At 41.7% G+C, this 25,146-nt stretch overlaps 2 protein-coding genes across 10 annotated transcripts in view; one reads left to right on the plus strand and one right to left on the minus strand.

The window, feature by feature from the left end:
- PRICKLE1 (prickle planar cell polarity protein 1) overlaps nucleotides 1-12,159 on the plus strand; it is a 111,434-nt gene extending 99,275 nt beyond the window's left edge. For all 3 annotated transcript variants that reach the window (XM_037514127.2, XM_037514126.2, XM_037514124.2), the window contains exons 3-8: nucleotides 1,375-1,488; nucleotides 2,386-2,523; nucleotides 3,073-3,276; nucleotides 5,036-5,222; nucleotides 6,365-7,228; nucleotides 8,906-12,159. In XM_037514127.2, the coding sequence (XP_037370024.1) occupies nucleotides 1,375-1,488; nucleotides 2,386-2,523; nucleotides 3,073-3,276; nucleotides 5,036-5,222; nucleotides 6,365-7,228; nucleotides 8,906-9,765 (2,367 nt within the window). In that variant the 3' untranslated portion in view covers nucleotides 9,766-12,159. The remainder of the gene's footprint in view (nucleotides 1-1,374; nucleotides 1,489-2,385; nucleotides 2,524-3,072; nucleotides 3,277-5,035; nucleotides 5,223-6,364; nucleotides 7,229-8,905) is intronic.
- Nucleotides 12,160-16,263: 4,104 nt separating this feature from the next.
- The window catches only part of PPHLN1 (periphilin 1), a 146,802-nt gene continuing 137,919 nt past the window's right edge, over nucleotides 16,264-25,146 (minus strand). For all 7 annotated transcript variants that reach the window (XM_037514132.2, XM_037514133.2, XM_037514128.2 and 4 more), the window contains one exon: nucleotides 16,264-18,575. In XM_037514132.2, coding sequence (XP_037370029.1) covers nucleotides 18,381-18,575 — 195 coding nt within the window. In that variant the 3' untranslated portion in view covers nucleotides 16,264-18,380. The remainder of the gene's footprint in view (nucleotides 18,576-25,146) is intronic.

Below are 25,146 nucleotides of genomic sequence, written 5' to 3' on the forward strand. Positions count from 1 at the left end.
GCACTTTGTGTTGGTATTTTAAGGAAGATGAGGACATTCTAGATGCCTGTTTTTATTTTCCCTAAATCCTTATAATAGTGACCTTGTTAGTAATTGCTAGTGATCGATATTATAAGGGTCAAGGCATAGTTTGAAATGAAAGGTGCAAGCTGGGTGCTTCTGGGTTGTAGTTAGAGTTTCTGTGTGGTGGGAACTACTTTAAGGGCTCCTTATTCACCCAGGATCCAGCACACGACCTGACTCATATGTAGCTGCTACTCAGTGAGTGTTTCTAACTTATTATAAAAGCTCCCATGGCTGACACAGTAGGATGCACTGGGGTGCCAGCACTTCAGTTAGGAAAGCAATATTTTGACAGACTATTTATGAAGAAAGAACCCCTTTTACAGCCTAGGATGAGTAGGCTTGGTGTGATATGAAGATAGTGAAGCTCACAGCAAGCCTCTCATCTCCTTTTTTCCCTTGAATAACTTTCGTTCTTTCTCAGCACTGCAGTATCCTTTGCAATTATCATTAAAGGAGATTCCTTTAAACACAACAGGGAATAAGCCCAAACCAACCCCCCGAATGCATTCTCCTTCTCCAGTGAATTAAGTACAGTTCAATACGGCTCCTCTACAGTTCCCTCAGGGAAACTGACTCCAGGTATTTAGAAAATAGTACCCATGGAGGAAAAGGAAGCTGATGCCTGAGTGAAGCCGATAAGGGAGAGTTTACAAAGTTAAACAAAACAGCTTTTGTCTCTGTCGGGTGTAAAATCGAGAGAGCAAATGAAATGCTTTTGTGTAGTCACACTGCCTGTGTGGCCCCTTGTGGCCTTCACCCAGCACATCTCCTGGCTGACCCTGGCGAGGCAGGCTGAGGAACAGCAGTATTAAATGTGCATATTTTATGGTGCGTAATTTATGATGCCCCTAATTGTCACTACAAATCACATTCCTCAAGAGCAGTTGAGCAGCTGGATGCCAGCTCCCTGCATGTTTGCAGTTCACTGAGTTGACTCAGCTGGTCTTCTTGTTAGCCACAGAGGCCAAGCCCTCAAGGTAATTTGTATTTATTCAACATACAAAAACTAGAGTGTAGGGCAGAGGTGCAGGGGGTGAGAGGATTCACCAGAGACAGAGTGGGGAGCAGAACAGGCGGATCTACTGAAATCTTCTGCCGAGGGGAGCAGCGGGTGAGACAGGAGAGGTCTGCTGTGCTGAGTGTGGGTCAGCTCCCTGGCCGGGGATGGAACCCAGGCCGTAGCAGTGATAGTGCTGAGGCTTAACCCCTAGGCCACCAGGGAGGCCCCCCAAAGGTAATTTTTAAACAGAATAATTTAAGATGCTCACTGTATGCACACTGACATCCTTCTCCCCCTCTCGTCCACAGATCCAGCTTTATTTTGCTTGCTTACCGGAGGAGAAGGTTCCTTATGTTAACAGCCCTGGAGAGAAACATCGAATTAAACAGCTTTTGTACCAGTTGCCACCACATGATAATGAGGTAAAATAACAGGAAGGAGGCTAATGAGAAGGAAAAAAACCTACATCTCATGAGGCCTGTCATAAACCAGTTCCCCACTATCCTTTCCTTTCTTCAGCTAAAATTTGGCCGGAAAACACAGCTCTCCATTCTTTCACAGAGAAAAGGGTGTCCGTGCAATAAACTTAACACAAGTTGGTTTATATTGTGCTTACAGCCTCCCTCTGATTATCAGGAGCCTAGAAATTCCTGAGACTTCCCTGTGCCTCCTTCCAAAGCCAGGGCTTTATGGGGGTTCAGGCCCGCAGAACTTAGGGCCTGTAGAATGTCCAGTGAAAATGCAATTAAAAAGTTGAAATCCTTTATAGAAAGGTTAATATCTTACTTTTATTTTTTAGTGTCTCTGCTAAGAGTTTAAACATATTTTTTAAGATTAATTTTACTTATTTATGCATATAAGAACTGGACTATAGGCCAGAAGTAGGGTTTGGGGGGAGTGAGATGATTCACTAGAGACAGAGTAGGGAGCAGAACAGGCGGATCTACTGAAATCTGCTGCTGAGGGGAGCAACAGGCAAGACAGGAGAGGTCTGCTGCGCCATGTGGGTCAGTTCCCTGGCCGGGAATCGAACTCAGGCCACAGTGGCTGGCGATACCTTGATAAGGCTGGGACTCAACCCCTGTACCACCAGGGAAGTCCGAGTTTAAACAATTCTTATTTAAACAAAAAAAGAGTGTCCCTTCCTATTGCATTTCCCTTTTGCTAGAGGCTGCAAGATACAGGGTCATTTTTAAGTTGGGGCTTCAGGACACAGCCCAGCGAAGCTTTTTTTATTTCCTGAAACTTAAATGCTGGATGAAATGGCACTGGGGAAGGGGCTGTGTCCCAGTGCGTGCTTCTGCTTCTCTCCTGCAAAGGTGCGGTATTGCCAGTCTTTGAGTGAAGAGGAGAAGAAAGAATTGCAAGTGTTCAGCGCCCAGCGGAAGAAAGAAGCCCTTGGAAGAGGCACAATCAAACTCTTGTCCAGAGCGCTGATGCACGCTGTGTGCGAGCAGGTAACCTGTGGGTGGAGGGCCCGGTTGTAGTGACGGGGGTGGCCCAGGCAGGGCCGCTGGAGCCTCCAGAAACTAAGAAAAGGCACCTTAGCTTTCTATTAAATGGGGATTGGTTTGATGTTCCAGCTGGTTGCTCCACAGGGTGTGACAGGCAGGCAGGCTGTCCTTGCAAAAACATTGGCTGAAATCCCACCTTGCCTGGGGCCTGAGCTGGAGGGAGGTGGTCAGTACATCTAGTGTTCAAACGATGCAGAGACATAATGAAGACATTATAGTCCTACTGGCTGTTCAGAGGGACGTGAACGGAGAGGGAAGCAGCTCAGTGTGAGACTGACAGCAGCCTCACAACCAGTCTACACAGCAGCAAGTCTGGGGCCTGATACTTTCAGTTGAGAATCTCAAATAATCCAGCGTGAACGAATCTTTGAATCAATAACCAGAGGGAAAAAAATAAAGTCCCAACGCACTCAGGATTTCACGGTCAGTGGGGAAGGCTGAGATTCCAGTCACTAGACAGGACCACTTTTAATTCAGGTGCTTCTGTTTCAGTGCGGCCTGAAGATCAACGGAGGCGAGGTTGCCGTGTTTGCGTCCCGTGCGGGGCCCGGGGTCTGCTGGCACCCATCCTGTTTTGTCTGCTTCACATGTAATGAGCTACTGGTCGACCTCATCTACTTTTATCAGGATGGGAAGATTCACTGTGGCAGGCACCACGCTGAACTGCTGAAGCCGCGGTGTTCAGCATGTGACGAGGTAAAGCAAAGAGCTTGTCCCTTAACACTGGGAAAAATGAGCTTCTCGTAAGCCAGCATTCCACTCTTCACCTCTACACAAAATAGAGACATCTCCCGCTTGGATATTTTGTGGTGACCCTGGACATAAGTGGGATGCCCGTGATGGATGGGAGGAAAGGAAAGTTACAAGAGTATGTGGCAGGCGATCTTATTTTGTTTTTTTAAGGATTTATTTTTATTTATGCATACAAGAACTGGGGTGTAGACCAGAGGTGGGGTGTGTGTGTGAGAGGATTCACCAGACACAGAATGGGGAGCAGAACAGGCAAATGGACTGAAATCCACTGCTGATGGGAGCAGCGGGTGAGACAGGAGAGGTCTGCTGCACCCTATGTGGGTCAGCTCCCTAGCTGGGGATCGAACTCAGGTAGCAGTGGCTGGTGATAGCTTGATAGGACTGAGACTTAACCCCTGTGCCACTAGGGAGGCCCCGATCTTATTTTTGTTAAATAAAGAGGGGGAACCAAGATTTTACACAGATGTGGATGTTCTCTGAAATGGTATGGGAAGATGTAGACCAAGTTAGCATGTGGAAAGGGACTGTGGTGGGAAAGGAAATTTTTTTTTCCCCTTAAGCTTTTTATTTTAAAGTAAATTTAGTTCTGTAGAGTTGAAAATATATTACAGAGACTTCCTGCACATCTTTCTCTCAGCTTCCCTTATGTTAACATCTTACATAACCAGGGCATATGTCTCTAAACTAAGAAATTAGCATTGGTGTCACCATTAATGAAAATATGGACTTTAGATTTCCCCAGTTTTCTGCTAGTGTCTGTGTGTGTGTGTGTGTGTGTGTGTGTGTGTGTAGAAGAACTGGGTTGTAGGCCAGAGGTGTGGATGGTGTGGGGGGGCGGGGTAGAGGGGGAAAGGACTCAACCAGAGACAGAGTGGGGAGCAGAAAGGCAGACTGACTGAAATCCACTGCTGAGGGGAGCAGCAGAGAGACAGGAAAGGTCTGCTGTGCCTTGTGGGTGGTAGCTCCCTGGCTGAGGATCAAACTCAGGCCATAGAGGTGATAGTGCAGAGACTTATCCCCTAGGCCACCAGGGAGACCCTAATGTCTCTTTTCTATCCCAAGGTCTCATCCAGGGTACCTGACTGCATTTGTTTATTATATCTTCTTAGTGTCCTTCAATCAGTGATAATCAACTTTTACACATTTATCTGTTTTTAAAGTTTTTTCAGTGACCTGTTATTTGACTTTTTTAAAAAAACAAAAACATAAATAATAAGTAAAAATGTCTTTAATCTGGAGTTGGCCACTGGGGCAAAGGAAGCATTATCCCTACAGGTGCTGTTCACACAGTCCCACACCGAGGTAGTTGTAATTATGTGAACTTCACAAATTGTATGTGTTTTTATTAAAATGCAGTGACCACTATATTATTTCATTGTTAATGTATTCTTCGCCAGGTTATGACAACAGAGTGATTGGGGAGCAAAACCATGACCAGTGAATTGTCTCCAAAGTAAAAAAATCTGTTTTCTTCTTTAAAGCTGAAGCCAGCTCTAAGTTTCACTTTTTCAGCCTTTTCAAATTCTGTTCTTGTTTTGAAACCTATCAAGTTCTTTTAAGCTTGAGGCCACAAGCAACAGAGTTAGCAGTGATGTTTTGAAAGAGCTCGTGCCTGTTGATGGCCCAGAAAATAGGCAGTTACTTGGCCTTTGAATTAATTCATAGTAACTTTTATCCAATGGTTTTATATTTCTTTTAAAAGATCATTTTTGCCGATGAGTGCACAGAAGCTGAGGGTCGCCACTGGCACATGAAGCACTTCTGCTGCCTCGAGTGTGAGACGGTCCTGGGAGGACAGAGGTACATCATGAAGGATGGCCGTCCCTTCTGCTGTGGCTGCTTTGAGTCCCTGTACGCAGAGTATTGTGAGACCTGCGGGGAGCACATCGGTGAGTCCACAGCTTGGCCTATCTGCTCTGCTACATTTCTGGCTAATCTCATCATCCAGTCTTTTTTTTTTAATAGACATCTAGTTGATGCCCATGAGTTTTGACAAATAGACATCTAGTTGATGCCCATGATTTGCAGTCATTATGATCTATAAAGTCACCTGGATTAGCAAATACTGTGCCGTTGCTCCTAGTGGAAGTACAGGACTAGGTTCCCGCAGGCTTCTGTCCCATCTTCATCACCCTGATATATACATACTTCTGTTTCATGAGTGTTTCAGTTTATTTATTTTTAAAGATTTACTTATTCATACAAGAACTGTGGTACAAACCAGAGGTGCGGGGGTGTGAGAGGATTCACCAGAGACAAAGTAGGAAGCAGAACAGGCAGATCGACTGAAATACACTGCTGAGGGGAGCAGCAGGAAAGACAGGAGAGGTCTGCTGCACCATGTGAGTCACCTCCCTGGCCGGCCTCCCTGGAGGCCGGGAGGTGCACACGCTGCAGAGGCTGTGGACAGTTTCACAGTTTAAAGACACTTTATTTAATAGGTATCATTGACTTACTAGCATTGAAGTCGGAGCCAGCAGCTCCTGACTCATGACTGAATGAAATTTACCTGATGCACACCTTTTCTCCATAACGCACATCACAGCCTTCTTTCCACAGAACACTAGCCAGCACTTTGGCACTATGCCTGGGAGCCATTTTGAACAGTGAAATCAACAAAATAGCACCAAAATGTGCAGAAAACACAGAAAATAAATAGCTCGTGAGCCTGTCACTCGTTTTAAATCTGACACTAGAGCCAAAGACAGAACGTGGTTTTGTCTGACCTCCGCTGGGATCATGTGTGTCAACTCAAATTTTTGGCCACTCTGCCCATGTTCAAAAATGACCTTGAGAGCTCTGCAGGTCTTGACTTAGGGCCACAAGTTAATTTTAGGAAATAGACAAACTCACCAATATGGAATCTGTGACAAATGTTAATTTCACCTGTGTGACTCACAGCCCTAATGAAATATGGAATATCCCCAGCACCCCTGGCTCTCCCTTCATGCCCACAGTCTTTCTTTTCTGGTTTGTCCTTCTTTGTTTCAAGATTGGCCCATAACCTGTTTTTCTATCCTTTTCAACGCAGGTGTCGACCACGCACAGATGACCTACGATGGACAGCACTGGCACGCGACAGAAGCCTGCTTTTCTTGTGCCCAGTGTAAAGCCTCTTTGTTGGGATGTCCCTTCCTTCCCAAACAAGGTCAGATTTATTGCTCAAAAACATGTAGCCTCGGAGAAGATGTCCATGCCTCAGATTCTTCCGATTCTGCATTTCAGTCAGCTCGATCAAGAGACTCCAGAAGAAGCGTCCGAATGGGCAATAGCAGTCGGTCAGCCGATCAGTGTAGACAGTCTCTTCTCCTGTCCCCTGCTCTGAACTACAAGTTTCCTGGCCTTTCCGGCAATGCTGATGACACCCTGTCTCGGAAATTGGAGGACCTGAGTCTCTCTAGGCAAGGAGCAAGTTTCGTCAATGAAGAATTTTGGAAAGGCAGGGTAGAGCATGAAACTCCAGAAGACCCCGAAGAATGGGCTGAACATGAAGATTATATGACTCAGCTCCTCCTCAAGTTTGGTGATAAAAGCCTATTTCAGCAGCAGCCCAATGAGATGGATAGTCGCGCTAATGAGCATTGGCTATCTGATAACATGGTTAAAAATAAGACTGAGTTGAAGCAAAATAACCAGAGCCTGGCAAGTAAAAAATACCAATCTGATATGTATTGGGCACAGTCACAAGATGGACTGGGAGACTCTGCTTACGGCAGCCACCCAGGCCCTGCCAGCAGTAGAAGGCTCCAGGAATTGGATCTGGACCATGGGGCTTCGGGATATAATCACGATCAAACACAGTGGTATGAAGATTCCCTGGAGTGTTTGTCAGACTTGAAACCAGAGCAAAGTGTTCGGGATTCTATGGATTCTTTGGCTTTGTCTAATATCACAGGTATGTAATCTAGGGATTATAGGGTCTTTGAAAAAGGAGCCACTAAGAAGTTTATTCCAGATACTATAGTTCAGTACCAGTAGAGGCTAAGGAAGGAGTTTCAGTTAAATGCCATATACTATGGAAAGCGTGTGTGTGTGTGTGTGTGTGTGTGTGTGTATACACATCCTTTTTTCTTTTGCATAGAAGAACTGGGGTATAGACCAGGGGTGGGGGGTGGGGGGTGTGTAAGAGGACTCACCAGTGACATAATGGGGAGCAGAACAGGCAGATTGACTGAAATCCACTGCTGAGGGGAGCAGCAGGTGAGACAGGAAAGGTCTGCTGCACCACGTGGGTCAGCTCCCTGGCAGGGGATGGAACTCAGGCCATAGTGGTGATAGCACTGAAACTCAACCCCTGTGTCACCAGGGAGGCCCTACTACATCCTTTTTCAATGCAGTCCTTCAGGGTAGGTGGTATTATTATCCCTACTTTGAAGAGGAAGAAATTGACTTATTTGGATAATAGATTGTGCATCTGTATCTGAAAGATTCTTTGGAATATTCGACATGAACTGCAAGATATTAATCTCAGCCTGAGCACTTTCTAAGCCCATCACTTTTTTCTTGTATCGTTTCCCAAATTGCCCTATGGCAGTAGTCCAAAATAGCAAATACTTTTATTCAGATTGTAAAATAATTTCACTTCAATGTTTTCAAAGCACATTCACATCAGTTTTCCACACTTTATCCTTAAAACCACCCTGAGCTGCATAGAGTAGATAACTTGCATTTTACTAATGAGGAACCATGAATCACCAAGACACCCAGGCCCAACGTGACATAGGCTTTTTTTGGTAAAGATTTATTTATTTATGCATACAAGAGCTGGTGTGTAGGCCAGAGGTGTGGGGGTTGAGAGGATTCACCAGAGACAGAGTGGGGAGCACAAGGCAAGATACGAGAGGTCTGCTGTACCATGTGGGTCACCTCCCTGCCCGGGGATCAAACTTTCACTTGAATGTTTTCAAGTGGATGTGAATCTAAGTCAGGAATTGGCAAATTTCCTCCACAAAAGGCTAAATAGTACTTTGGGCTCCACAGAGTGTCTGTTGCAGCAGCTCAACTCTCATTGTAGAAAGCAGCCACAGCTCCACGTAGCCAAGCAGGTATGGCTGTCTTCCAGTGAAACTTTGTACCTGGGCTGTGGCTGGATGTGGCCTTTGGGCTGTGGCTTGCTGGCCGCCAGCGTAGATGTAAGATGAGAGTCTAAGAAGACAACAGGGACCTTAATGGTAGCCATGCGGCTACAAAGGATTTATTTGAGAGATCTTCAAATAACTAATCTGGCATTAATCGCTGGAGAGGCAGAAGCTTCTTCATCTCCTGTTAACAAACTCAAGAAGGGGTTTTATGAAGAGATTTTACATTTGTGTTGCTCATGCCAAGTGCTAGAATTAATGTTTGGCTCCGTTCCAGCTGGCTCATTGGAGAGGCAGTGCCCCTGTATCAATGCAAAAAATCCATACTTCATCTCAACAAAGTATAGACAGCACGTTGGTTTTACCTTGTGGGTGTTAATCAGTTTTGCAATTTGGGAGAATTTTCCCTGAGTTGCTCCATTTCGGTAGCATGTTGTAATTGTCAGGGTATCAAGATTACTAGGAATCATAGCTCTTCTTGGCTTTTCTTCCAGGCGCCTCCGTGGATGGAGAAAGCAAGCCAAGACCATCCTTATATTCTCTGCAGAACTTTGAGGAAATAGAGGCAGAAGATTGTGAGAAAATGAGCAACATGGGCACTCTGAACTCTTCCATGCTGCACAGGAGCGCGGAATCCTTAAAGAGTCTAAGTTCAGAGTTGTGTCCAGAAAAAATCATGCCTGAAGAGAAACCAGTCCACCTGCCAGTGCTCAGGAGGTCCAAGTCTCAGTCCAGGCCGCAACAGGTCAAGTTCTCCGATGATGTCATTGACAATGGGAACTATGACAACATCGAGATCCGCCAGCCTCCCATGAGCGAGAGGACTCGGAGACGGGTCTACCATTTTGAAGAGCGGGGCTCCAGACCTCACCACCATCGCCGCCGAAGAAGCAGGAAGTCCCGCTCTGACAATGCCCTGAACCTTGTTACTGAGAGGAAATACCCTCCCAAAGACAGACTGCGGCTCTACACCCCTGACAACTACGAGAAGTTCATTCAGAGTAAGAGCGCCCGCGAGATGCAGGCCTACGTCCAGAAGGCCGACCTCTATGGGCAGTATGCCCACGCCACGTCTGACTACGCGCTGCAGAGCCCGGGCATGAACAGGTTCCTGGGCCTCTACGGCGAGGACGACGACTCCTGGTGTTCCTCTTCCACCTCTTCCTCTGACTCAGAAGAAGAAGGCTATTTTCTCGGACAGCCAATTCCTCAACCCCGGCCGCAGAGATATGCCTACTATCCAGACGACCTGTCCAGCCCCAACTCTGCGCTCCCCACGCCTCAGTTCGGTCAGAGGACAACTAAATCCAAGAAGAAAAAGGGCCACAAGGGCAAAAACTGTATTATTTCTTAACCTAGTAGCTGTGGAGGTCATGTTCGAGCTCAGCCATTCACCATCTTGAATCATATCTTTTTCTCCCATAGGAAGTTACTAAGATAGTTTAAAGTGCTTTGCCCATGTATATGAGACCGTGACTGCTGTTTACAGTATCTGATTAACATTCGGAAGATATGATTTCCCCAGTTGACCCTCCTTGGATGGGGCCAGGTTGACAGAACAGCTCATACCTGTAAAGTACATCACTTTTATACAGCTGGTATTGGTCTGTAGTCGGCAAAAGAATCCTCAAGAAACTGCCAGAAGGTGATTGGACAGGGGTGTTCATTTTAGACAATGGAGAACTTCAGCTGCTTAGTAAAGCAATAGTGTTTGTCATTCCCTGATGCCAGGTTGGCCCCCCTGGGCCTGATGAGTCTGCCTCGTTGTGTGGGGTGCAGGTAGTCATGCTGACCACCATCGTGGGAGACCACCTTGCCCCCTTTTACCCCTCACTAGCCGGGTAAACATCGTATTAGCTCCAGCTACAGATGGAAAAAAAAAACATTGCTATTTATAATGTAGTATTTCATAGACTTAAGTGTATTCCTAATTTAATGGTGCAAATATTAATGTACATACTGTACAGTTCAGATTTTAAAGCTGATATTTTTATATCCCTGAATTGCAAGATGTTTGTTACACTGCAGTGCTAGATTTGTTAGGGAACCAGAAACAGCATTGAAGGATGAAATGATTGCTTGTATTTTAGTCAGGGTTTATAAGTTTAGACAAATTTATATTGCCTAGTGATGGAAAGTTGAATTTTTTTTGATTTTTCAGTACTAAAAAGGCTCTGTATGCATGGTGAGGCTATGTAAATACTCTGTAAAACTATGGCCCTATTAATCTTACGAGTGTTATTTATGGGTCAAGCAATGTAAACTGTATAAATGTAAAAACAAGCAAAAAAACCCGCACATACCCCTGGAATATATGGTAAAAAACAAGTAGAAACTGTCTGGGCAGATGTTTCCCCCCACACTTAGGGGCGGGAGGAGGGGCTTCCCTTCTCAGCAAGGTGGTGATTCTCTCGTGGGAAGAGACCCAGCCTCCATGGATCTGCTTTGTTTGTGGCAGAGGATTTCATCAGTTCATTGTTCGGAGACAGGTTATTCCTTTCTGTCCCTCCCTTTCTGCTAATTTGTTGGCCTTTAGTGGCAGTTTTAAAACTTGGCCTTCTGGTTATTTTCTTTTAAACTCTTGAAATTAGAGGATGCTAGTGACTTCGCAATGATGGGAGGTACTCACTTCAAGGGGGAATGTCGTCGGGTTGGATTTGAACTAATGCGGTGATGGTGTGCTACGTGCCAGTCTTGCACACACGTCACAGTTCTAACTACAGGTCACCTACAGCCCTATCTTGGACCTTTGAGGAGGCATTTAATAAACACTTGATAAATAACAAACTACCTTTTGAACACAAGTCTTTGCCAACATACCCAACTGAATTCCATGTTGCGCCTCTGTCAGCCATGATGGATTTGCCATTCTCCTACCACTTGTTTGACCAATGTGCCCACTTGCCTTCACTCCTACAGGGGAAATAGGGCTTGAAGCACAGAGGCAAGCTACAAACTGTAACTGAGGAAGAGCTGTGAGACCTTAGGGAGTAAGGCCATCAATGCAACAGGTAAACCAGTGTTCGACAGCAGCCTCTGCCCTGTGGCTGGACTATTGGCTGGGCAGAGCCCTTTGAGAAACGCAGCAATAGCGAGAGATGACCCTATCTGGTCTTGGTTCGTTCTAAAAATGAAAGTGAAAAGGAAATTAAGTTTTTTTAAGGGTCCCTGAGTTCCTGAGGAGGTCCTACCCCCAGGGCACAATGAGTCCCTTGGTAGGTAGAAATGCCTGGAAGGTATCTCTTCTTTGGGAAAAAAAAACTGAGAAGGGCTTGCCAATGACACTCTTGATACAACTGAAAAAAAAATACACAGAGACACACATGACACAATGACATGGGCAGTCATTGCCTTTCCACACTTCATTCCTAGTCCTTCATTTGCCCTCTATACCCACGTCTAGTATATTCTTCGGACGTTCAAAGCCTTGTTATAAAAATGTTTTTTAAAATGGTAGCAAACTACTTAGAGTGATTGGCTTTTTTTTTTACTTTCTATGTGGACATTGCACATTAGTAAAGTCGTGCGTCACGTAACGAGATAGTAATAGTCCGAGAAATGTGCTGGTAGGTGATGTCATTGTGTGACTGTCACAGTGTAATTACAGACACCTGGATGGGACCCCCACTCCACACCTAGCTACAAGCAGAGCTTGTAATGAACAAAACACCCTTCAGCGTTCGTGCCTGAGACCCCACCTTATTCATGACAGCGAAGTAACAGGCCACTTTTGCAGGCCACATTATCTACCATAATGGACTCAACTAGTCCTCAGTGGTGGACCTGAATTTCTTCAGATACTCTCTCCTGCACATGGGCACATCCATTCTGAGCAGCATAACTACTGGGACAAAGGTTATGCAATTAATGTGAAATTTTGATGGATATTGCCCATTTTTCTCCAACAGAAATTCTCCTGATTTACATTTACACCAATAGTGGACAGTAGGGCCTCCCTGGTGGCCTGTGGGTTAAGGCATAGAGTTGTCACCACTATGGCCTGAGTTCGATCCCTGGCCAGGGAGCTAACTCACATAGGGCGCAGCAGACCTCTCCTTTCTCACCCACTGCTCCCCTCAGCAGTGGATTTCCATAGATCCACCTATTCTGCTCCCCACTCTGGTGAGTCCTCTCTCACATTCACACATCCCCTGCACACCCGCACCTCTGGCCTACACCCCAGTTCTTCTACAGCCAAAAAAAAAAGTAGATACCATAAACATCACTAAGAATAGGAAACCAATCCTCTCAGCTGCTAATTCTTGTTTTAGAGCGTTTCCATTAATGAAACAAGCAACTGACACTGGAAAAGATGATTACTGGCTAGTATAAATCCATCGCAAAGCTGGCCTTAGGATGCGCAAATCACACTAGACCACAGGATTCAGGAATCCCAGCTGGATTAGGAGACCCAGCTCTATCAGTACCTCAAGTAGTTTACCTGCTCTGACCCAGTTTCCCCTCCTGTGAAATGAGAGCACAGACCATCTTAAAGATTCCCTTCCACTTCAGTGGAGACTGAACTGGATTTTTTGGGTCAGTCATCAGAAAAGTCTCCTCACTCAGCATAAAGGGCTGTTTCCCTTTTATTTACCAACATATTTGTCCTGAAAGCATAATCCCTCCAAAGGCAGTTGGGAATTTTTTTAAAAGTTAGTGCTTTTTTATATTCATGCTTAGAATATGAGTGAGCAAGAGGTGAAACTAAGTTATGAAAAAGAAGTTGGGGATAGTTATCACCCCCTTTTTGAGCATACACTTCAAGCCGTCTGTTAAATAGTCAAGAGATTGCACAGAATACATGGAAGTCAAAATATTTTCCTCCCTTATATTATTTATCCATTTATCAGGAGAAAAGAGCCCCCCCATCATAATGGGCTGCCATTGGTAGCAATCTTAGTCTTGAATCTCTGAACATGTTGTAAGCAAAACTGAGGAGCTGTTGGCATGTTTAATGTTGGTTCCTAGAATAGGAGAGTTGGATTACCAGGTTCAGTCCATTTAAATGGATCTTCTCAAACTCCACCCTCAGCAGCCAGTGATCTGAGCCCCTGGCTGTGCTGTGTGGCCATGGAAGCTGTAACCCTATGTGCTATTATCCTATATGTACCTCCAAAGTGTTTTCTAAAACAGCTCCAAAGCCAAAACCATAAGAACCAATATGGAAGGTAGTATCAACTTAGGATAATGTGAAAAACAGGAAAAACCTTCTCAGCTAGAAATTGAATTTTCTCAGGTGCCTTGTCAGCTATTGTTACCCATCACAATGGCATCACACGCAAACTGTGCAGACATCAGCTAATGAGCTGGAGTCAGGATGTGAGCCTACTTCTGAATGCTCGCCACATTTTCCCTCTTCTTCTAAAAACAGGGAGTTTACACTGGAAAGATCTGGGTAAAACCCTGGCTCTCCCCACTTCCGGTTATGTGACCTTTGGCAAAGTTATCATTTGTCCTGCCCTTGACTACATGAAAACAATCCTTACTGGTTTATGACAAGAAAATAGTGTGAATTAGAAAATACCACAAATGGTGGTTCTAACCTTGTTCAGATTCTGAAGAAACCAAAAAACATAGTACTTCTCAGAATTCTACTAAGTATTTAGTATATTAAACCCAAAATATAGTTGATGCACTACCCAGTACGGTACACTAGATTCTACCCTATTAGAGTAGAAGAATATAAAGGTTAAAAATTGGGAAACTCCTACCAAAGTAGGGCTAATCCTACACCCATATTCCCAGCTTAGCAGGGAAGAGAAAAACTGTCTCCACTCAACAATCCCATCAGAATAGGTAGGCCATGAAAGCCCAGGCTTTGCAAAGGTCAAGCTGGCCCAGGGATGAGATGCTTAGAGAGCTTGCAATGCTACTCCTTGAAACCTGGGATGGAATGGGCTGCTCCAAAGGAAAGAAAACTTGGGCCTCCCTGGTGGTGCAGGGGTTAAAGTCTCAGCGTGATCAAGCTATCTCCAGCCACTGTAGCCTGAATTCCATCCCCAACCAGGGAGCTGACCCACATGGAGCAGCAGACCTCTCCTGTCTCACCTGCTGCTCCCCTCAGCAGTGGGTTTCATTAGAGCTGCCTGTTCTGCTCCCCACTCTGCCTCTGGTGAATCTTCTCATGCCCCACACCTCTGGCCTACACCCCAGCTCTTGTATGAATAAATGAATAAATCTTAAAAAAAAACCCCACAAAGTAAAGAAAATGTGAGCCTCCTACAAGATTCACAATCTAGTAAACCCGCAGTGCTCAGAATCCCACTGGGAGACTCTGGCTGTCCAGATGTGCATGAGGCTTCACCAATATTTGTCATCAAGTGAGATTTTAGAATACACCTGATTAGCTCAGTTGCCTGGCAGAGTCCTTTATACAATCAATCCCCATTACCTATCCCAAGGTCAACTGTAATGAAATCTGCATGCTTGCTGAGTGTCGACCTCAGCAGAGCTCGCCCACAAGTATCAGTTGTACTAATGTGTCCAGAAGGCAAGCTGCTAACAAGAAACCAGTTCACATGGCTCACACAATAAAGGCGTTTATGACTCTTTCATGCAACAGTTCGGTGCTTCTCCTCTGAGGGTCACACAGGGAACCAGTTTCCTCTCATCTTATGCCGCCTCTGTGGCAAATCTAAGCTGGGCTGCTGCTGCTCTTTCGGGAAGGGATCAGAGAGCCTGAAAAAGACACACCTGTTGTCCTGAGGGCCCCAGCCTGAAAGACACACTACGTCCACTCAAACCCCACAGAAGAAAATGAAGCCACTTAATTAAAACTAACTGCAAAGGGGAACACGGCAAATACAGTTGTAATTAGGCAGAAATGTAACCCAATTTCATTAGCATGTAAGAAGGAGAGAATAGATTCTGCCAACTCCCTCAATGATGGTTCACCTCTTACCCACACCCCATCTTGCCCACCTAATTGGCAAACCTCAGTGCTCTTGAAAGAACTGGCAGGAAGGATATGATGAATGTGTCCTGCATGACCCACACACCTGGGTCTGGCAAGCAGAGTGTGGCCACTGCTCCAGGGGCTGTAGGCCAAGGCTGAGCAGCACCTGCCTGAGGCCATCTGGGCGGCAGCCGGCACAGCAGAGAATACTGTCCACCTTGAGTGTTTCAGGGGTGACCAGATCACCATCTCAAGTCCTTGCCCAGGGTCCAGCATAAGAAACTCTGAAATGGAGCTGAAAGCACATGTAATCCTTTGTTGGTGTAGCCAAATCTTAAGAGGCTCTGGCCTTCTTCCCTCCAATAGTGTATGTCCTGGGTCGTGAACTGGCTCTGGGCTAGGAACTGGCTGAGGGGCTGAGAAATCAGCATTCTTGGCAGGGATAACATAAAGGTGTTATTTTCAGATATCATTCTGAAGTAGGAAAGGATAAAACTTCAAGCATTTGATGTCGTTTGCATTCTGTTCTAAACCTACATTTGCCTTCATTTATTTCTTTTCTTCCCCAACTGGCTTCAGTCACGCACACACTTCAAATATTTCCCCTTCACTGCCTGAGTAAGTCCTACTCCCCTCCTTTTGGAGCATCGACAAGTAGGAGTACTCAAAATGTTCCCGAATGCTCGGAGCCAGGTGACAGTGTGGTTCTTACCCCCAGGAGGTTTTAATCCTACAATTATCTGAAAGTCACTCATAATTATACAATTGTTGAGAACTACAGTGTGCTCCATCTTGTTTAACTGCCTTCCCAGCTAGCAAGATGCTAAGCCAACAAAATTAATAGTTTCTCAATTCTCCAACTTCCTCTGTCCTACATTCTGAGTAGGTTATCTGAATGCTAAGAAGGACTCTTGCAGTAAAGAGTAATAAAAATTAACATTTCAGCAAAACATTAAGCCTGTTAAAGAGAAAAAAATACAATCGATTCCAACCTGGTTGCTTTATTTTGCACTTTTAAAGTTCACAAGTAACTTCACAATAGTTGCTTTCCCTGTTGACCATCAAGGCTTTATAGTAAGAGAATGAAAATTGTATCACATCAATTGAGTTACTCAGAAACAATGGATAATTTACAAACAAATTTTTTAATCAAGAACATTTTGCAAAATACACACTGATACACATCTGAATTCGTCTATCCTGCAAGTAAACAAACAGCTTAGAAAAAACAAACATATTTAACACTGACAAGCCTATCAGGGCAACGCTGATAGCAAGCTACAAACAGCTTTAGGTGGTGAATATAATTGGGGAACAGGAAGAAAAAATTTATCTGTTGAAGCTACATTTAAATGCATCTGTTAGGAAAACATCTCTAGTATACTTAATTTCAACAATGTAAACAACTCTTCTGCCTCAACGGTAGTATCTCAAGTTTTATTTTCAAACTTAGGAGATCTTGACTGAAAAAAAATCCTGGATTAGAATATTTATTCTCATCAGAGATGATGGGTGGGGGTTGGCTTATGTACAACATACCAATGGCAAAAATAAAAATCCAATGTGCTTTTATATAGGGAACTTAAGAAAATATTGCTGCCTTTAACTATTTTTTAAATTTATGGAATGGCATAATGAGACACCTCATTATAGGATATACTATAATTATTTATTCTGCTATTTTCTGTTTTTAATGTAATTTTTATCTACTCTGTGGTGGCTCTTTAGATATTATCAACAGAGGTCACAAAAAATAATGCCAAAATTCAAATGAGAAGTGGAAATGGAAAGAGGATGGGGAGGATAAAGAAATTGGGTAGTAAAAACAAACATGATTTTTAAGGTTTCCTAACTAATGCCACAACATTAGATATTTTGGACAAATGCCACTGGGCAGCTGTGAGTCACCAGGAAATGGACTATCCGAATTGCTAGATTCTTCACTAACCCGTGATCTGGACAGCTTTTTCATTGTTTCCACAGACAGCCTGGTGAAGGTAGTTGGTTGGGCTCACTGCCTGCTCTGACTTTTTTTTTAAAGAACACTTTCGCAGGGTTAAGAACCCCTAACAAGGCCTGCAGCAGTATAACTAACTTGTTAGACTACAAGTAGAGATTAACAAAGGCATAATCTATAAATGGTCTAATCATGGACAAGTGATCAGTCAGTCACCTTCCTTCTTGAGATGGGGAATATGGACAAACGGAAAAATGAAACCCCCTTACTCCTTTATAGTCTAAATTTTTCTCTTTCAATTAGAAAAATTTTAAAGAAATTTCAACTTAAAAAGTCCTCATTGTTCATCTCAAATTGCCCCCCCCTCCTCTCTTAGACTTATATATAATAGTGTTTAAGACTCACACATCAGTCAGAATAGTCAGGAATTTTAAGAATTTTTTTTTTTTTTTAGGTTTATTTTAATAGAAGACATGAGTTCATCTCTTCAGGAAACAAGATTTTATTATGAGGTGTCTTCTAGAAATGTAAGTGCTCTATTTTATCACAATGAGAATCATTCTCAAAGCAAATATTCTCTAAGATACCAAAGTACTCAGTTTTTTGGGATAGTATCCTTAAATACACTTGAAGTGACAAAATCTAAGATAAACAAGCAACAAGTCAAAAATGCCACAACTCAAAATTCTAACATGTCACATGGTATCATTGGATCTGAAATGAAAAAGACTGAAAATGTTCAAGTGGAATGATCTCTAACCTATAAATGACACTAGTGTAACCAAGCTAATGCCTGTAGTCTATGGAAGATGACAGACCAGAGTAAGTCCTGACCTTCATGACTGCTTTTTCAAAGTTTGAAAAATTAATTGACCCATTATTTTAGAGGGTGGGGGAGGGGCGATACGTATGGACTGGGTGGCTCTACCTGTAAATAAAATATCTTAGACTATTTTAGATGTTTATCTGATATTGGAATGTGGTCAACTATCATAAAGTATTTCTCTTCATCACAAAAATTCCATATATTAAGGATTTAATGCACAATGGAGGGGAGGGAAGGGGAGGGGAGGGAGGAATCTAGAATTTTTTTTTTTTTTGCCTGAGCAAGTAATTTCTAAAAAGGGTCTCCAAAATCTTGACTAGAGGTGTCATACTCTGCAATAAAATGCTTCAGTTCTTCGACACACCGCTCACCTATTTCATGTAAATTCTGTCTCAATGCAAATTGTATAGACTTTTCTAACGAAGGATCTTTTTCAATCAGCATTTTCACAACCATCCCGAAAGTTTCACAGTCTTGTCTGTAAACCTAGAAAGGTAAAATACATTATGATTAACTAAGAGTGAAAATAATTAGTCAAACATTGTGCTGACTTCGTTGACAGAATTATGATGCTGAAGTCTACAAGGAAGATAATAACACCGCTGAATCTCCCTAAGCCCCAGGAGTCATTCTGACAAAGGCCATATAGACCTCTGTCTATGAGCCACGCTGACAACTAGAATGAGCAGGAAGACACTGATGCATCCCATCAGACGTGGCACTTCTCAGCATCTGAGAGTCGACTAGAAGGGCATCACACTAGATGTGAAGAAAACATTAATGGCTTTCTTCACTCACTTATTTGGAATAAAAAAGTTTCTGAGCCCGTAACTTCAGATTCTTTGCTTGAATGATAACAGGATGACAAATGCAAAATTCTGTTTTGTATATAAGTGACTATAAAAAAGCCCAAAATAACTATTTGGGGAAAAAATTTTTCAAGTTACAAAATATTCAACCATAGTTAAAATCATCAAGGCAGTTAAGGTCAAAATAATGTTATACTCACAATGGGTGTGTGCATGTACAACACATATATAAACACACATATATACACATATGCATGGGATTATATAGTTTTCTACCTCAACATGTACATTTTATGTATCAATATGTATATGTAATTTTCATTAATGGTAATGAGGTATTTCCTGTTCAAAAATTGCCCTATTTCCTCCACACTAAATGTCATCTTCATAATTTGTAGTTCACAAAGTGCACTTTAGATTTCTATGCTCTTTTTCATACTCCATAATTCATGTACTTACAGAAAAATCAGTTAAGTCTCCATGAAAACTAAAATACAAATTTCTAATTTAAAAGAAATGTTAATTTTCCTAAATTTCACAAAAACAATTCATCTCTTTGCACTGAAAACCATTACAAGCCCCAAGAAAATTAAAAGGTAAGGTTCTTCAAAAGTCAAAATATATAAAACCCTTTTCCATCTCAGCACTGATAAATTCACACACACATTTTTACTAAACAGGGATGAAATTAACTCATGCTAGCCATTCCATTAAATTCAGCTATTTAAACCACCATTCATTCCAGTTTAAGGTTTACATAACCCAGAATTGATATCATTAGTATAATAAAACAACTCGGAAAACAGTAAGCCATTCACATGATATTACACATGATGTCAAGACAATACAGTACCAACTGGTTTAACAGGCACATAGCACCTGAGTCTAACCAATGTTGTTCTTACACGGAAAAGTCAGAACCAGGATGTTTTAGTCTTAGTGGAGGTAAATTCCTCACCAAACCAGTCAGCCCACATAATCACAGCATTCTAACCCCAACCACAGGGCTCAGCAGCCGCTTTGTGGGTGGCCTAAATTTTACAGGCTTCTTTATAACAGATGATACTAGATGAGGATAATGTTACATTGTGAATTGACCTGCAAATTCTTTAATGTAAATCGGCTGTTTTACCTAAACTGTAACTCCTCATTTAGCATAGTTACAGAACAAAAATGTGCTATACATTTGCATATTAAAAGTGAAAACAGATTAAAATGTGTTCATATATTTATTTAAAGTGTAAAGTATTGTCTCTCTGGAAGCAAGGTAACACAAGCATTTAAATCTGTGTTTTATTTTTTAACTCTAAGTCCTTTTAAATTACTCACTGGAATAGACAAACTTTTGTACATTAGTTGAAAAGAACATCAGAAGTGACCAAAGAAACATGATTCTTGTTTAGGTCAGGGTAAATTTTCTAAAGAGACTGCTTACACTACTGGTTGGACTTTACACAGGAAATAATGAGTTTTTTGTAAAAGGAAGAACCTCACCCTCCAACATTTTATAAATAAATTCACAACTGTCAGAAACCTATTTCTGAAATCTGTTCCACAGTAAACTCAATCCCAAACAGGAAGGGTGTAGTTATCTGTAGAAGATTTTATTTTCGTACAGTCCCTAGCTGGAAAAGCATTAATAATCTTCACATTAGATAACTCCAGGCCACACAGGAAGATTTTTTTTTGTTGTTGTTTTTCCCCCTGATTGGGCCTCAACAAAATGGATAACAGGTTGAAGTATGGGTGGGGTTCACATAAACTTCATAGAAATGTGGTTAAATTTGCCAGCATAATGAAACACTATCCAAATGTGTTTTCACACAGTCCTTTATAATGTATCTGTGTTAACAGCAAAGTTGTCACGAGGTGCTTCTAGAATGAAAGGACTATGATGAAATACCAAACTTTCTACTATTAATGGCGCTGCCCAGTCACTCGAAGGACAAATCAAACTCCTCTACAGCAAGTTCTTTCTAAAATTGCTTGCAGTGATATAAAACTCTTCTAAAATGTCTATAATTTTAGTCCCTCTACCTCTGTTCCACAAAAAGAAAAACCAAAAATTAAGACACGGTAAGTTATTAGAAGAATTTTCATTTCAGACAAACTGGCTTTAGGGATGCATTAGTTCTGTAAGAGCAATTTGGTAGGATGCTAAAGATTACAGAGCTATATGACTTAATAAAGTAGCCACTAGTCAGAGGAGGCTATTTAAATAAAAATATATAAATATATACACACACATACATACATGTATACATACACTTATCTGAATATTTACTTTAAAATTTACATTAATATTAGGAGGTAACTGGTTAACTGCTCAGACACACCCACAACCTGAAAAGACTGGTGAATCAAATGGGAACAGTTACTTTCTCTATCATCGTCCTATATAATTTTCTTTATATAAACCCACTTGCTTTATGTGCTATATGTCCTGTTTTGAGAAAATCATATCATACTGAGAAAAGTAAACGTAGACAATTAACACAGCTAGAGAAGACACTCAGATGTGGAAGGTGGTAGGGAAGTCAGAAATGAGAGAGAGATATTTCCGAGAGCAGGCATATTGAGTTCAAATCCTGACTCTACTACGACTACTATGGGATGGTGAATTATGCCCTCCACTCCCACCCACAAGATCCATATCATCATCCCTAGGACACATGGTGCAAAAGATTTCCAAGTGTGATTATGTTAAGGATTTTGAGATGGGGCAATTTTCCTGGATTATCTAAGTAGGCAAAATAAAATCACAAGAGTTCCTAAAAAGGAACACAGAAGTTCAGAAAAAGAGAGGAAATGTGGCCACGGAAACAGAGACTGAATTATGAGATTTAAAGATGGCGGGAGGAGCTACCAGTCAAGGAATGCAAGCAGCTTCTAGAAACTAGATAGACAAGGAAACAGATTCTTCTTCTAGAGCCTCTGGAGGAAATACAGCCTTATAGACACGTTGATTTGGGTCTGGTAAAGTCCATTTTGATTTTACATATTCCTTTCAAGTTCACATGGAATATTCACCAGGACAGACCACATCCTGGGCCATAAAACACAAATCTTAACATGCTTACAAGAACGGAAATCACAGAAAGTGTGCTCATAGAGTCCAATGGAATTAAAGCTCAACATGAAGATAGTCAGAAAATACAACATTTAGAGGTTAAATGATATGATTCTAAAAACACATGGATCAAAAAAGACTCAAGAGAAATTTAAAAATATTTAAACTAAATTAAATGATTCAACTTATCAAAAACTTTTGAGATGCAGCATAAGCAGTGCTTAGAAATTTCTAACATTAAATGCATGTTAGAGAAACATATAAAATTAACAACTTAATCTAGGAAACTAGAAAAAAGAGTAAATTAAATCCAAAGTAAGTAGAGGAAGAAATAAAAAATCAGAGCAAAGAGCAATGAAACTGAAAACAGTAAATCTCAAAATCAATGAAACCAAAAACTGGTTCTTCTAACAAACAATAAAAGCGAAAAATTTCTAGTCTGGCTAAACAAGAAAAACAGAGAGGAGACACAAATTATTAATGTCAAAACTGACAGAGGAATTCATCACTACTGATCTCATGAGATCTATAAGGAGAATAAAGGAATGTTAAAATTACATATGCCCCCAAATTTGGAACATCAATAAAATGCCTTGATGAAACTTAAACGAAAGACATAATCTGTCAAAATTCAAGGACACAAAGATAATCTGAACACTCTACCTTTGAAAGTAACTAAACCAACAAATAACCTTTCAAAATAAAAAGCACCAGGCCCAGAGGGTTACAATGGTGAATTCTATCTCACATTTAAAGAAAATGTTAATTCTCTAGAATCACTTCTAAAGAAAAGCAGAGTAAACAGTTCCTAACTTATTGTATGAAGCCAATATTTTTTTTTAATTTATTTTATTTATTTATGCATAGAAGAACTGGGGTATAGGCCAGAGGTGGGGGGGGGGGGCGCGGGAGTGAGAGGATTCACAAGAGACACAGTGGAGAGCAGAACAAGCAGATCTACTGAAATACACTGCTGAGGGGAGCAGCAGGCAAGACAGGAGAGGTCTGCTGTGCCATGCCACATGGGCCAGCTCCCTGGTCATGGATCCAACTCATTCAAGGTGGCTGGCGATAGCTTGATAGGGCTGACACTTAAACCCCTGCACCACGAGGCCCCTGTATGAGGTCCATATTACCCAATTATCAAAAGTAGACAATGACATTATAAGGAAGAAAAATTGTATAAATATGTCATAAACCTAGGTGCAAAAAAAATCATAAATTGTTTTAGCAAATCCAACAAATAAAAAAAGAAGTATGCATGATCACTACGTAAGATTTATTCCAGACACATGAGGCTGGTTCGACATTTGAAAATCAATTAATGTGGGGCCTCCCTGGTGGCGCAAGGGGTTAAAACGCAAGCTATGAAGCTATCCACAGCCACTGCAGAAGTTCGATCCCTAGTCAGGGAGATACCAACATGGCACAGAAGACCTCTTCTGACTTGCCTGCTGCTGCCCTCAGCAGTGTATTTCAGTCAGTCCGCCTGTTCTGTTCCCCACTGTCTCTGGTGAATTCTCTCACCCCCCCACACCTCTGGCCTGTACCCCAGCTCTTGTATGCATAAATAAATCTTAAAAAAAGGAGATCAGTTAATGCAACTCACTGCATCAATAAATTAAAAAAGAAAAATCACATGGTCCTATCAACAAATACAGAAAAAGCATTAAACAAAACCCAACACCGATTCATGAAAAAAAAAAAAACTCTCTAAACTAGACATGTACATAAACTTCTTCAACTTGATAAGAATGCCTACAAAAACCCTATAGTTAACATCATGGTAAGAAAATAGATGCTTTCCTCATAATATAGAGATAGAGAGAGATACAAGATAGAGCTACAAGCAAAGACATTCCCTTTCACAAGTTTTATTCAACATTGTTTTGGAAGCCCTAGATGATGCAATAAGACAAGAAGAGGAAATAAAAGACATACCAATTAGGCAAGAGAAAAGTAAAACTTTTTTTCACAGATGACATGAATATGAAAAAAATTCAAAAATGCCCCCAAAAAAACCCCCAACAAAAAATAATATTGACAACCAAAAAAAAAACCCTACCTTTCCCTTTATTAGCCATTAACGATTGGAATTTGAAATTAAAAATATAACACAAAAATATAAATCTAACAAAGCATCTTGAAGGTCTACATGAGGAAAATTAAAAAACTATAAATAAATCAAAGAAGATATAAATAGAGATATATTCAATATTCACATAGAGGAAAACTCAATTTTGTTAAGATTCAGTTCTTCCCCAACTTGATCTATAAACTTAACACAATTCCAGTAAAAATTCCAGCAAGCAGAAGTTATGGGACACAGCAAAAACATTAGTAAGAAGGAAGTATATAGCAATACAGGCCATATCAACAAACAAGAAAGAGCCCAAATAAACTACTTTGTCTCTCATCTTAAGGAACCAAAAATCCAAAAGTGAGTAGAAGGAAAGAAATAATAAAAATTAGAGCACAAATTGAATAGAAATCAAAAAGACAATCCAACAGAGCAATGAAGCCAAAAGCTGGTTCTTAGTGAAAAAAAAAAAAAAAAAGCAAAATTGACAAATGTCTAGGTAAGCTCACGGAAATACAGGGGCGGGGGGGGGGATAAAACTCAAGTAAATAGAATCAAAAACAAAAGAGGAAAAGTTACAACAGACACCACAGAAATTCAGAAAATTATAAGAGATTACTAAGAATATTCACATGCAAACAAATTCAACCACCTAGATGGGATGGACAGTCTTAGAAGTATACAATCATTCAAGACTAAATAGGGAAGAAATAGAAAAACAAACCAATCACAAACAAGGAAATTGAAACACTGATCTGTGGGCCTCCTGGTGGCGCAAGGGATTAAGTCTCAGCACTATGAAGCATTATCAGCAGCCACTGCAATTTGATCCCGTGCCAGGAAGCTGACCCACAGGGCATAGCAGACCTCTTTTGTCTAGCCCACTGCTCCCCTCAGCAGTGGATTTCAGTAACCTGCCTGTTCTGTTCCCCACTCTGTCTCTAGTGAATCCTCTTACCCTCCGCACCTCTGGCCTACACCCCAGCTATTGTACATACATGAATAAAATAAAAATCTAAAAAGAAACACTCATCAAAATCCCCCCCAAAAAACAGAAGTCCAGGACCAGATGGCATCATAAGCATGTACTACCACACT

The sequence above is a fragment of the Talpa occidentalis genome, unplaced genomic scaffold, assembly GCF_014898055.3.
Source record: "Talpa occidentalis isolate TD23 unplaced genomic scaffold, MPIMG_talOcc4v2.1 talOcc4.16, whole genome shotgun sequence".
In the NCBI taxonomy this organism is placed as follows: Eukaryota; Metazoa; Chordata; class Mammalia; order Eulipotyphla; family Talpidae; genus Talpa; species Talpa occidentalis.